Raw genomic sequence first — 12,935 nt, 5'->3', positions numbered from 1 at the left:
TTTTGGCCAGAGATCCAGATGCCTCAACTCCAAGAGCCATGCCCTGCTCTGAGATGTGCTATCAGTGTGGAGGTTTCACTCATCACCTGGCTGTAAAGCCTCTTCTCTCCTATCTCAACTGGATCTTCCCAGGATTTCATTTTTACCTTACTCTGTGTGTGCTTGTGATGAAAGGAAAAATGATTCAAGCTCCACAACATAGATGAGAAGATCCAAATTCACATATTTTTGCACTGAGAAATTCTCTTGTGCCCTATGGTTTGTTTTGCTGCTGGATATGTTTAGGAAGGATGGGCTGTGAGTGCTGGGTAGCAGGTTAGGTGGGAGGGGTGACTGTGGGAGACAGAAGAGGGTCTGCACAACTCTAATGCCAAGTTTTTCCCTATATGCTATCTCTCTTTTTTTTTTTTCCCCTCCCAAGGAGAACTGGGAAAGGCAACTCATAGCAGATGCCAATGGACCATGCCAAAATGCCAAATTCCCTTGAGATCACTCAATTTTACAACAAGGTGACTTCTGACTCACCATGACTAGCGCTACATCCTATGGAAGGCATGTATTTGGGACTTATTTCCCAAACTGAGAGGGAATCCTGTGAGCCTCAGCAGGAGCTGGGTTGAGCTCTCCGTCCCTCTGGCATGGGTCCAAACCTCACTGTAATCAGTGGAATGATGTCTATCAGCTTCAGCTGGTTTTGGTTTAAAATCATGGGTTTGTTGATGGGAGAATTCTGTTGCAGGCCTGGTTCCACAGCCAGCAAAGCACGGCTGATGGTGACCACTTAATCCCAAATGCCCATACTGTGGAGAATGCTGACTTACCTTCCTGGAGGACAGCGTGGAGGAGCAGCAGTCGCCCCCATCATACTGGCAGTATGCCCGGTTGTTGATGGTGTCACACCAGCCATCTGCTAGGAAGGGCTAGAGAAACGAGTTGTTGCTGAAAGGGTTATTCAAAGGTGCAAAGTTCCCCCCAGGAGCAGAAATCCCATGTCCTCAGCAAGCCCTCTGTACACTGCTCTCATGCAATGGCACTGCAATGCAGCTGTGCATGTTCACAGCCTGAGAAGGGCTCTGTAAGAGGCTGACCCAGCTCTTCTCTCCATCGCCACTCTTCCCACCAGAAACCCTTCTTCTAATGGGCTTGGCTCTGAAGTTGAGGTTGGTGACTTGACTTGGGCAGCTAAGAGCAGAGAGGCAGTTAGGATCAATAGAGCATCTTGCAAGAGGATCAATTTTAGGAAAACAGACACTTTACTTCCCTTGGACTAGGGAGTCCAAGGTCAGGAGTGCCCCAAGAGTTCTTGTGCCCAAGCCAAGAATTGACAAGCACTGGTGGCAAGGACTAAGCCTTTACCAGAAGGCTCTTGGTCTAACTCTGACATCAGAGGACATGTCCCTACAGTACTCTAGACTCCAGAGGCAGCTCTAGCCCTCTCTACAGCACACAGCTCCACCAAACTTTGCCAGGCTGTACTACAGCCTGGTAGTTGTATACAAATATATAGTATATACAACTATATACTAAATACAAGCCTATTTATCCAGTGGTCAGATGGGAAAAAGAGATCTCGAAGCACTTACTCCCTGTGGTCAAAATCGAACTCTGGCTTGAGTAGAGAAGGCATTAACCCTTCTGATAATGAGAAATATTGGCAACACGGCCACCTTCTAGCTTCAGACTTGGCCATCTTCATTTTCATCTCTCTGCTTCATGGCTCCATATGGTTGAGTAGTGGGGGACTTTCACTGAGTGGCACAGCCCAGTGCCCTTTGCTGCCCTGCTGTGAGTCACCATGGGGTCTCCCTGATCTGCTGGAGATGTGCAGAGCCTGTCTTTGTGCAGCTCAAACTAGTGCCCCAACATTAACAAGCCTTCCATACTTTCATCTGTACTGTGGAAGCAGAAAGCTATTCCAGCAGAATAGCTTTCTGACCAGAAACATAAAACGGCACGAACAGCCATTCAGAAATCCACTTAATTTTTTTTTGTCTGGCTACATGAGTCATCTGATTAGAGAAGAGAAACAAGTAACTGGGGCTGAGCAGCAGCCAGCTGGGCCTGAGAAACAACGCCGCACAACTGGTGCAACCCAGCAGCGTGCATGGGGAGTGCTTGCAAAGAGCTGTCAGAAGCCATAGCCGAAGTTTATTTAGCACAGATCCACATCAGCGCCGCCAAGCAACAATGGGATGTGCTAACAGAATGGAGAGGCCATTCATTATCTGGGTGATTAGCAATGAAATATTTCTCCTGCTCTGCACTGGCAGCTACTGGCTGAACAACTGTGGCCATCCTCCTGCTGTCATCAGAAGAGGCTCCTGGTAGAAACCTGGCCATCTCTTTGCTCAGGAAAGCAGCCAGACCCATTTCAGTGGGTCTAGTGGTCCCAAATGATAAATCAGAGGACTTCAGGGTGCAGTTTCACGAATACAAAAGGGTAAACACTTCCAACGAAGATCCCCAATAGCTCTTAAAGAATGGCGAGTAGAAGTCTCTGGTGAGCTGGGGCTGGCAGGTGCAGGATGCAGGCAGGGGACTGGCCGCTGGTGGGGACACGCTCTGGGCATGATTTTCTTTCATGGTGGAGTTTTTCCTTGAGCTTCACTCCATGTTTCATGACTCACTGGCAAAACAACACCCGCTGCTTCTGTAGTTTCCATCTAATTACCGCAGAGGATTGCTGGTCCCAGCTGCGCAGGTCTGAAACGATTTCCAGATCATGCTTTGTGTGCAAGGTGGGGGAGGACAGAGGCAGGGACAGGATGGGCAAGGAGACGCTCTCACTTTCTCTCTATAACTATTAGGGCTAATTGCCCCCTTTCCTCTATCCTCCAGAATGCATACCCCACCCCAAACAAATATAGGCTCCTATGGCAACACATGTTGGGGAAACTTAACAGCTCATGCTCCAAATTACATTGGAAAAACATATGAGGGGAAAATAAGAAATGACTAATTGGACTGGAGACTCCTGAGAGCCAGGAGTATGGGTTGGGGACACTGGCCCCGTTCCTCGCAGCACCAGGACAGGTTCAGCCTCACTGCTTACAGGACAGTGGCAGATCAAGGGGAGCAACCAGAGTTGGTCTGATGAGGAGCTGCTGCAGCTCTCATTGGATCTCCGATGGAGATGCCATGAATCCTGCTGCTTTGCCAAAGAGCCTCCAGATACTCTCATTTTTACAAGCAGAGAGAGCGAACTGTAGTGCTCCTCTTGGCTTCCCTTGGTCCATGCTTGTGTTAGTCTCATCACGGTCTTGCAAGAGTCTAGAGAAGGACACAGACGGTGCAACCAAGTATGAGCAGGTGATTTGAGAGAGAAAGCCACCTATGGATGGTACCAGCCCACATTTATGCTGTGTGGCTCTGCAGAAAAATACACCAGCATGGGGCAAAGAGAGGCTGGACTGTGCCAAGGTCTCCAGGAAGACTTGGAAGTGTGTTAGAACATGATGGGGAGCTGTAGGGCCAGGCTGCATGCCACCAAGAGCTGGGCTTTGTCATCCATCTTGAGTCTTGGCAGAAACATCACCAGGGCATGTGTTAGCACGTGGAGAATGGCACCTGGCACAGAATAGCCAGGCAATGCGCTGCCCTAATAAAAATAGTAACTGTGCACCAAGTATTTTGCTCACAGCATTTTCTTCCACTCTTTTAGTGTCCTCAGAGTAGGAGCTGAGGCTGCTGGCTCTGTCTCTGCAGATGAACCAGACCAGACAATATGGGAGCATGGGGCCACCTCCTTTGTTCTTGTCCCAGAGTCATCAGCTAGGTGGATGGGGTCCAGATGCTTTTCTTCAATCTTATATGTAGGTTGATTCACTGTGAAAGAGCTTGGAAGGGTGTGACAGGAACAGCGGTGAGCAAGGCAGCCAGAGAGGCTGGGTTTGGGGAAGGCAGCAAAGCAGAACGGATAAACCACAGATGCCATCAGTATTGCACATATTTTGGTGCTGCGTCATGGGCACTTGGTGAACAGCATTTCTCAGAAATGCAGGCCTTGCTCTGGTTGAGCAGACCTGAAGGCCCAGTACCTATCTACTGGCAATGACCCATTCCAGATGCTTCAGAGAAAGGTGGAAAAAAGAAAAAAAATGCAATGTGCACCTGGCCAATTACGTACTGAACAGCTCTTCTGTGCTGCTGTGGAAAACGCTTGCGATTTCCATCTGCCTACAGCTAGAGAAAGCCCAGATCCTAGTTTCAGAATTCAGCCTCCGTAAGCAAAATATTTCCTCCCAGCCTCTAGGATGCTGTGCAGGTTCTGTGCTTTGCAGCCACACTGATTCCATGTAAGGAGGGCATGAAGACTGCTCTTGTGCTTTTACCAAGCCATCAGACCTCTTGCTGTCTTTGTATCCTTTCCTTTGGGAAACAGTATTTTGATGGACTTCAGACCCTCTGCATTCTGGGATGGCCATGTTTTACCCTGCAGGTGCCTTTGTTCTTCTCAGCTGTAGCTCTCACAGCAGCCCCAGAAGAGCAGGGAAGCACCATTCTGGCATGGGCAACAGGCAGAGACCAGCCCTGGAGATGTCATTGCCAAACTCCATGGGAAGACTGGAGATCAAAGGGAGATGGTGCAGTAAAGGAAGCAGGGTCATGGCTGGGTGATAACCTCTGCAGGGACATGCCTCTACTTGCTGTGCACTTGGTTTTCCAGGAGCATCAACATGTGCTCAGCACCAGACACAAGAAAGCAGTGACTCTCACCTCGCACAGGTGGAAACCAGTTGGTGGTTGATGAGTGTCAGCCCAAAGCCAGGCTGATGGCCACAGGACATTGAGCTGTTCTGGAGTTGGAGGCAGGGGTCACCTCCGTGTGTTTCCTTCTTTGCCGCCCCATTGCAGCCCCAGGAAAGCTCTGCTATTCCAGGAAGTCTCAAGGAGGACACAAAGAGTGCCCAAAGCCCTGTTAAAAGCCAGGTTTACTCAACCCTCCACGCATCCACCACCCCATGGTCTTCACTTGTGTCCCTGGAAAACCCCTCATGGAAAAGTCCTTGTCCCATCCCTTCAACACCAGTCCAAAGCACTGTTTCCCTATAGAGAAAGCAGGCTGCTCTCCATCTCTCCAGCCACAGCCACTGTTAGAGGGATGCTACAGCACACTGTCCCCAGGATGCATCCCCTTCCTTGCTGCTGCTGGTGGGGCAAGGAGCCCGGCAATTCTTGGCTCTCCAGCTTGCCCAGGGAAGTTGACGGGGAATGCAGACTGTGGGAGGAAATGACAATGTTCATTGTTTGGATTGAATATTTTTCTTGGCCCTCTCTCTATTGCAGCGTGCCTTTTATTTCATTATTTTTTCTCCCCCCTCCCCGACACCCCGAGCATGCTGACTCTCCCTCTCTCCTTCCTGAGGCTCTCTGGCACGCAAGGAGGAAATCAGGTCTGAAAAACACAGAGAGGGACAGAGAGGGAACAGGGCTGGCATCTGGTCAAGAAGATTTTTGGGATGCCTCGCTGCCCTGAGCCACTCTGAACAGCAAGTGAGTGCTGCCCAGCTGCTGTGCCCAGGAGAAGAGACCTTGAGGGAAAAGAGCTAAAGAAATTTGGCCGGAAGCACCTGAGACCAAGTGTCTGGGAGAAGACGAAAGAGGAATAAATTCCTGCAGCCCTAGTGTTTTGTCCACTATTTCTGTGTCACCTGGTTTCTGTCCTCCGAGCCATTTCTGTGCACCTTTTAGAATCACAGAATCATTAAGGTTGGAGAAGACTTCTAAATCCCCAAGTGAACACCAGTCCATCCCACCAGGCCCACTGCCCATATCCCTCAATGCCACATCTTCATGGTTCTTAAGTACCTGCAGGGATGGTGACTCCACCACCTCCCTGAGCATCCTATTCCACTGCATCACCACTCCTGAGAAGAAATTTTTGCTAATTGTTTCCCTAGGAGCCACATGCCCCAAGGATGGCTTGGAAGTGAAATGAAGAAGCATCAGTTGTTTCTGAGCTTGCTGGTGTTCTCAAGCCACTCATTATCAATCACATGTTCTCAGGTTCTCCAGGTGTCCCCTTAGCCTTGTCCCTTGTACATCCTGATCTCACTGCACAGAGGTCACAGAAGGAGGAATAACCCAAAGGCAGGAAAGAACAAGCAAGGGGCAGTACAGGGAAATGCCACATGCAGACAGCACTCCTGGCAAGCCTGAGGGTCTTCGAGGGGTGTCCTCAGGGCTCCCCATCCTATAAGCCTGCCATCCTGCCCCCAGCACCCTGCCCACTGCTGGCAGAGCCATCGCCTGCCAAGCCCTTCGTGCAAAGTATGTTGCAGGATAGGACGGGTTATGGAAAACAAGCCCTGAAAACCACAAGGGCCTCCTGACCCACTTGTATCTGGTTTCTGCCAAGTTCTTGTTACAGATCTTAAACAGAAAGAAAAACAATGTACAAGGGATGAAGGAGCTGAAGGGGAATATTCGTGTTGGAAGAGCAGTTGGCCGGGCTGCGCTCAGGGATGTTTGTTTATTGTCAAATGCGACTCAGTGATTTTGATTTCAGCGGGTGCCTCCAGTGGTTTCCCACTCCTGTCTGCGTCCCCAGCTGCGTGATGGCAATGTCTGAGAGAAGGAGGCAGCACTTGGGGCTCTGCAGCCTGTCCCTGGCATGGTGCTGCTGTGTGGTCTCTGGGTGCCCTTCCATTTGCTTTGCCTCTTAAGAAAACAAACTCCACCTTAATGGAGGGCAGGAAAAGCACACCTCAGGGGAATGCTGGAGGAAAAGCAATCTGTGCTAGCTCAGCCCACAGCCAGAGGTAAGCATCATGGAAATGTGCCCAGCAGGTATCTATAGACAGCTCCATCTCTAGAGGGCTGCCTGCCACCCAGGGCTTTCCCCTTTCAGGCCAGGGGCGGCGTCTAAGCCCACAATGACCACAAACTTCTGTTTAGTCACAAGGATTGCTTCACTACATTCTCTTGAGACATGGCACACACTGTCCTACATGGGAATGTGCCAGAGTCTTGGGCAACTCGTTAGGTGTGTGCTCACCTGGAGAACATGGCCCTGCGAGCTCTGGTGGAACACCTGAAGGAACAGTAGTCACCCTGCTTCTTGCAAAAGGATCTTCTCTATACTTTCAAAGCCAGGTGGCAGACAGAGGAAGAAGGCAGACTGGATAAAGGAGTCACAAAATGCTCTCATGGAGGAAGCATTAAGTTTGGAGTAGATTTCTAGGATTGCCACGGTCATCATGGTCTGATGGTCAACCCACCCCCACCATGCCCACTGACCACGTCCCTCAGTGCCACATCTCCACGGCTCTTGAACACCTCTAGGGATGGTGATTCCAACACCTCCCTGGGCTGCCTGTGAGAGTGAATTTATATGGCCGTGTTGAGATACCTGGCTGCTTTTCAGGGCAGCTGGGGCACCCCACTGCCCTATGGGCCAGGAGCACAGAAGAGGCCTCTTCCAGCATTATACTTCTGCCTGGTTCCTTGTGCTGAGCACAGTGTAACACAAGAGCCCCTGTGGTGTGGCAGCAAAATGTCTCATGGATGTGGGGAAGAGGCAGCCACCTGCTGAGCGGCCCCATTTTGCTCAGGGTCCCATCCTATCCCCCATTGCATCAAGTTACAGTGGGACCCTGATTTTAGGTGAGACTCCCCCGTCTTTATTGTACATGCTGTCAGAGGGATTGGCAGCTATTGTACAGCTGCCAAATGCTGGACACAAGCCATGGAGGTGCCAAGGGAGGGTTTTGCGCTCAGCACTGAGAAGAGCAGAGGACCCATGTTGCAGGCAACAGACCCATTGGGTCCCAGCTACCTGTTGAGTCACGAGAGGCGAGAACAGCCTGCAGCCACAAACACGCCTCCATCCCTAACTCATAATTTCCACTGCAATTACTCAGGAAAACCACAAAAGAGAGAACAGCTTAGCATTTTATGATCGTGATAACATGATCGGCAGCGCACGCAAGGGCAGCAAGACCTTGTCCTCATGGAGAAAAGACCTGCAAAATCCCTGACAGCTCGCGCCAGCCACAGCCTCCTGCCATGGGCTGCTATCACCCGTGGTGGCCTCGTGCCGATGTCCCTGGCTGTCCCCCAGCAGGATTGCTCAGAGCCCAGCCAGGAGGCCTTAGGCAGGGCAGGCAGAGCCTGGGAGCTCAGGCCAGCTCCAGAACCCCAGGTGTTCCCCACTGAGAAGGCAAAAAGGGTGCCTACACCTGCTACAGTTAACCCTTCGCTATCTGTGCAAGTGGAAATGGTGCAGAAGGGCTTGGCTGCCCATGTCTGCTTGATCACCGTAAGAGCAGCCTGCATTTTTCTTCAGGATGGTGGTCTTACTCCATCCTGTGAATATGCCGGTGATAAAAGAGGTGGGCTTTTCCACCTGAACCACCGTGTTCTTCTCCTGCAGTGAGGGTAAGGAGAGTGCAGAGCTGGCGGACTGGAGACTGCTTTTCTTTCCCAGGTGTGACAAGCACTAGCTACCCTCATGCATGGACTCACACAGTACCAGGTCAGCAATGAGGACAAGTGGTTTCCCTCCTCCTCCTCCCAGCCCCAAGCCCCCTCCCCTCTCCGTCCAGTGCTGCCATCTGTTTTCCTACGGATGGAAGGGGATGAGATGTTCCGCTGGCCCTTGAGAGGCAAACCGTCTCGGTGCTAACTTGTATTCCTGATGGGCTTTTGGAAGGGTTCACATCACTCCCTCTTTCCTTGAACTACGTGCCTCCACACGGAGGGGATGGGGAACTTGGCGCAGAGCAGCGAGAGACAGGAGGCAGATGGATGGCCAGATTAATGGAAAGGGAAGGGAGGTGGGGAGAGGAGTGAGAGGGATGAGCAGGCAGGCTGGTCTGCTGCCAGCAGAGGAGAGAGATGAGCGAGAATCTCACTGATGCCATTACTTGGTGACTTGAAATTTCCAGCAAGAGGTTGGCGAGGTGGGGCTGGATTGGTCAAAGCTGGGCTTGGCTGCTGCTCACTGTGCCTTAGCCTGAAGAGGACCCTGTGGGGAGGGACCGTGCCAGCAGCCAGGAGCACTGCACTTCTCCTGAATAGGGCTGCACCCTGAACGAGGCGGCCAGATGAAAGCAATTCCTCATCCAGTGCACTCAGTAAGAGACAACAGCATCTCCAAAGGGTGACTCAGAGGGGACCTGGAGAGGCCACTGGAATGGCGTGGAGAGCAGAGGCTGGGCTCCAAAAGAGATGCCTCCAGTGAGGGATTACTGTTAGATAGGGAGGAATCTGGGCCTAAGACATCCCACACAGCTGGCAAGTCGAGCTGAAACACACCAAACCCAGGAGGTGCTCCAAAAGCAGAAGATTCCTTGAGCAGGCAGATGAAGAAGATAAGGGAATGAGCGGGGGATGTCATGCAGCAAGGCCAGGTTATGGGTTGTATTCCATCCATACCCTACTCTCACTGCTTGGCATCTCCACGGCCCACAAGATATCGGCCCCCAAGTGAAATGGCCTGCAAGATCACCCAGGGAGATGCAGGCAGGAGAGGAAGGGGAGTAGGGGGTGAGAGTGCAAGAGAGCACAGATGTGATGGAAACCAAGTTTGGGGCACTTCCTTTGGTCAGAGAAGTGGACTGGTAACACTTCTCATCTTCCCAGTGCCTAGCAGCTCTCTGAGCTATACCTTCAGGGAAGAGTTGTGGCAATATAATGTCTACTATAAAGCATGTATTAAAAGATTGGCTTATCAGTTCAACAAAAAGAGTAATCAAAGACATGAGAAAGGAGGAGAGCAGGGAGGAGGCGGCTGTGAGCTGTTTCTGAAAGGAAAGCATCAGGGTAAAGAAAACAACCCGAAGGATGAATCTTCATTAGTATTGCAGTGAGTGACTGTGACCTTAAAAACAGGCCTGGCTGATGAAATTGCTAACAAGGAGGAAGGCATTGTTCCACAGAGCAGGATCAGGATATCTGACAAAGAGATGACCTCAGGACTAGGGAAAGAAACAGGATGACATTCACTTGTGTAAAATTGAAGGGCAAGCTCTTGTGCTGATAGTAAAACATCTGCTGTTAGCTTGGAGCTCATCAGTTGGAAACAAAGGATGCAGAGAAAGATCTGGGTGTACTTGCTGACCTCAGGTCTCTCTGAGCTGCCAGACTGATGCAACTGCAGAAATGACAGATATGTTCCTGGGTCTTATCAAAAGAGATTTACACATAGGCTTTGTGCAGGGATTTGGTGAGACTGCAGCTGGGAGAGCGTGTACTGCTCGGTCATTTCTACAGGAAATTGAAAGCAGAAAAGGTGTAGAAAAGGATATGATAGTAATGACAAGAGTAGACTACCTGCTTTTAGGGCACTGCATCCAGGAACAGAAAGAGTTGGTGTTGACCATGAGCATGCTTAGGTGGCTAATGAGAAGACAGAGAGCACTGCTATGAGACACTGGGATTTTAGAGTCAGTGCCTCTCTCTCACACACACAAACAAGCTAGCATTTTTCCATCATCGCTTATGGGTTCTCACATTCAAGATGCAGACCCAAGGTAAGCCACAAAACCTTCCTGCTTCAAATATACTGCCCTGGAGATGAGCTTTAGGAGGCATGGAGCTCCCAAGGCACTGGATCCACCACTGAGCTCTGGTACTCAACCATCCAACTCCTTTCTAACACGCAGCAGCCTATTACCATACAGATTACAGGAGCGAGACGCAAGCCACCAGGTTTGGTAGATAACTGCTGCACGTCCTGCCAAGCACATTTCCTCCCTGGGGACATGTCCACCACAGCATCGAGGCCACACGGTCACACACGGTCACACGTACTGCCCTTTATTCCACCCTTCAGCTGACAAAGAGCTGAGCTAGGCAGAACTAGTGAGCAAAACCCGATCATTTGCATTGAAATGAGTTCATTAAAAAAAAAAATCAGCAAAACCCAAAGCTATTTTTGGTGTGTAGACTTCATTTACATTTTCCTTTTTGGTAGAAATCCCAAATTTTCAGCAGACAACATTCCAAAATTCCCTCTTCACCCTCCGCCCTCCCCCTTTTATTTTTTTTTTACCCTCAATCATAATAACAAATCGTGCTCGACAAAGACTGCCTATTTTTCATTTCCTCTGTGAACCGACTCCAGGCTGCCTATGATTTTCTCTTGCCGGGTAATTATTCAAAACCAAATGAGTGGCTAACCAATTTCTGCAAGGAATTCTTTGTCTGCAGATTCTTGGGGAGCGGTTTGTTTTGCACACACGACGCTGGAAATCCTCCTTGTTTTGGTTGGACGCGTGAGTCACACAGGGCTTTTCTGGACCAGTATTACTCTAGAACTGCAGTTCTGGTTAAGGAAATATTCAGGCTTGGAGTCAGCACGCGCTTTTTGGGGATACCCCTTGCCAGTGAAATCCTTTTGCTAGAATTTTCTTCCCGGGTTGGCCGAGAGGAGTGCGAGGAAGGAAACGCGGCACGAAGCCCTGGACCCATTCTGTGGCCACGCAGCGCGTTGCAGCTCACCCCCAGCATTGCCCCGGCCACACGCTCCGAATGAATGCCAAAACACTGAAACACCAGCAGACCTTTTCCATGCCAACCCATCGCAGACCTCATGTGGTCATAAAGACCCCACGTCCGCGCTACCGCAGGGCTGGAGCTGTCCCATGTGCTGGGAAAGGGAGCTTACCTCACACGACTGGATGCAGTGGATGGCAGAGGGGTCTGGGTACCATTGCAGCCTGCCCGTGCATACGATGTGCTGCGGAGGAGGGAGAAAAGAGTCGTTAGGGAGATGGTGGAGGGAGGACACAAGCACGCTCCCTGAGGTGTAGGGTCTCTTGTGGAACTCCACAAGGCAGAGCAATGCAATCAGTCCTAGGACCTTCCTGCATCTCTGCCCAGAGGAAACCTTTTGGAATTTATTGAGCCCAAGCTTCGCCCACAAACCAGACAACACTGCTCAAAGCAGAGCCTGGATAAGAGATAGATGCATGTGTTATGTATACATATAAACTCCCAGAAGAGGAAAAGGAGAGATGGCAAGTATCACCAGGATCTGGATTTGGCTGGCAGCACTACACATGGTAGGCAGCAGCCAAGCTGGGAAGTAGCCATCCAGAACCACCACAGATGGGGTCCTCCATTCATCTCAACACACTGTGCTGCGTTTAGCAGCTTCCCACTTGCACCAGCCTCATGTCCCAGCCAGCTGTCCCTGGACACCAGCATCAATGCATCCTGTACAGCTCCAAGAGCTGTGTCCACAAGGGAGACACCTGGAAACTCAACTCCCTGGACTTGGCTGGTCTGGATACACCAGCTTCACGCTCACCCACGCTGCAGAGGTATTTATGAGGTTTTAAGTCAGCAGCTGCAGCCAACTGGACATGAGAACTGAATGCAGAGGACTGAGTTTCATCTAACTGGAACACTTCGTCCCCATAATTCAGAAGGGGGCTGTTGGGAGCACGCATGATTATATGGGGGAAAAAAAGCCCCACCACACAGGCAATTTCCTCCTTGTAAAGCTCAAGCAGGCTTTGAAATCTGAGGCCCCATAAAACGACGGCTGGCCTATGAAAGTGTCCTAGGATGCCCTGCACAGCATGGCTGCTACATGGATGGACACGTCTTTCTTCCACCAACGTGACTTCAGGCCTCTCAGCATGGGATGAGGCAGCTCTGCCTCAATCTGCTTTCATGGGGTGCTTTACTCCTGGGTTTGTACGTGATGGGAGGGATGAGGGAGCTGCAGGCTGGCTGGTGGCATCTCCATCCGCTTCCCATTTACTCCAGGGTAGTGACTGGTGGCCAGAGAGCAGGGTGGTAGTAGCACCCTTGCAAGTGGCAGCAGACAAATCCCTGTCTTTCTACTGTATTTTTCAGCTTCTTCTTGCTCCAAGTCTTCAGACCAAACCAACAGGTTGCCAAGAGCAAGCTCCAGAGGTAATGTCCTCAGCCAGAGTAGGGAAGGCAGCTGTGATGGGATGGGACAGAGAGAGTGGAGAGAG

At 50.8% G+C, this 12,935-nt stretch overlaps 1 protein-coding gene across 1 annotated transcript in view; it reads right to left on the bottom strand.

Moving 5' to 3' along the window:
* Nucleotides 1-12,935, bottom strand: part of PAPPA2 (pappalysin 2) — a 73,813-nt gene that overhangs the window by 2,960 nt on the left and 57,918 nt on the right. The window contains exons 20-21 of the mRNA XM_042874162.1: nt 11,612-11,683; nt 822-920 (exon numbers count right to left, since the gene is read on the bottom strand). Of these exons, the coding sequence (XP_042730096.1) occupies nt 822-920; nt 11,612-11,683 (171 nt within the window). The remainder of the gene's footprint in view (nt 1-821; nt 921-11,611; nt 11,684-12,935) is intronic.

Source organism: Lagopus leucura, unplaced genomic scaffold (assembly GCF_019238085.1).
Source record: "Lagopus leucura isolate 7727_CA_CO unplaced genomic scaffold, USGS_WTPT01 Super-Scaffold_100009, whole genome shotgun sequence".
Classification (NCBI taxonomy): domain Eukaryota; kingdom Metazoa; phylum Chordata; class Aves; order Galliformes; family Phasianidae; genus Lagopus; species Lagopus leucura.
This window is presented reverse-complemented; position numbering and strand designations above follow the sequence as displayed.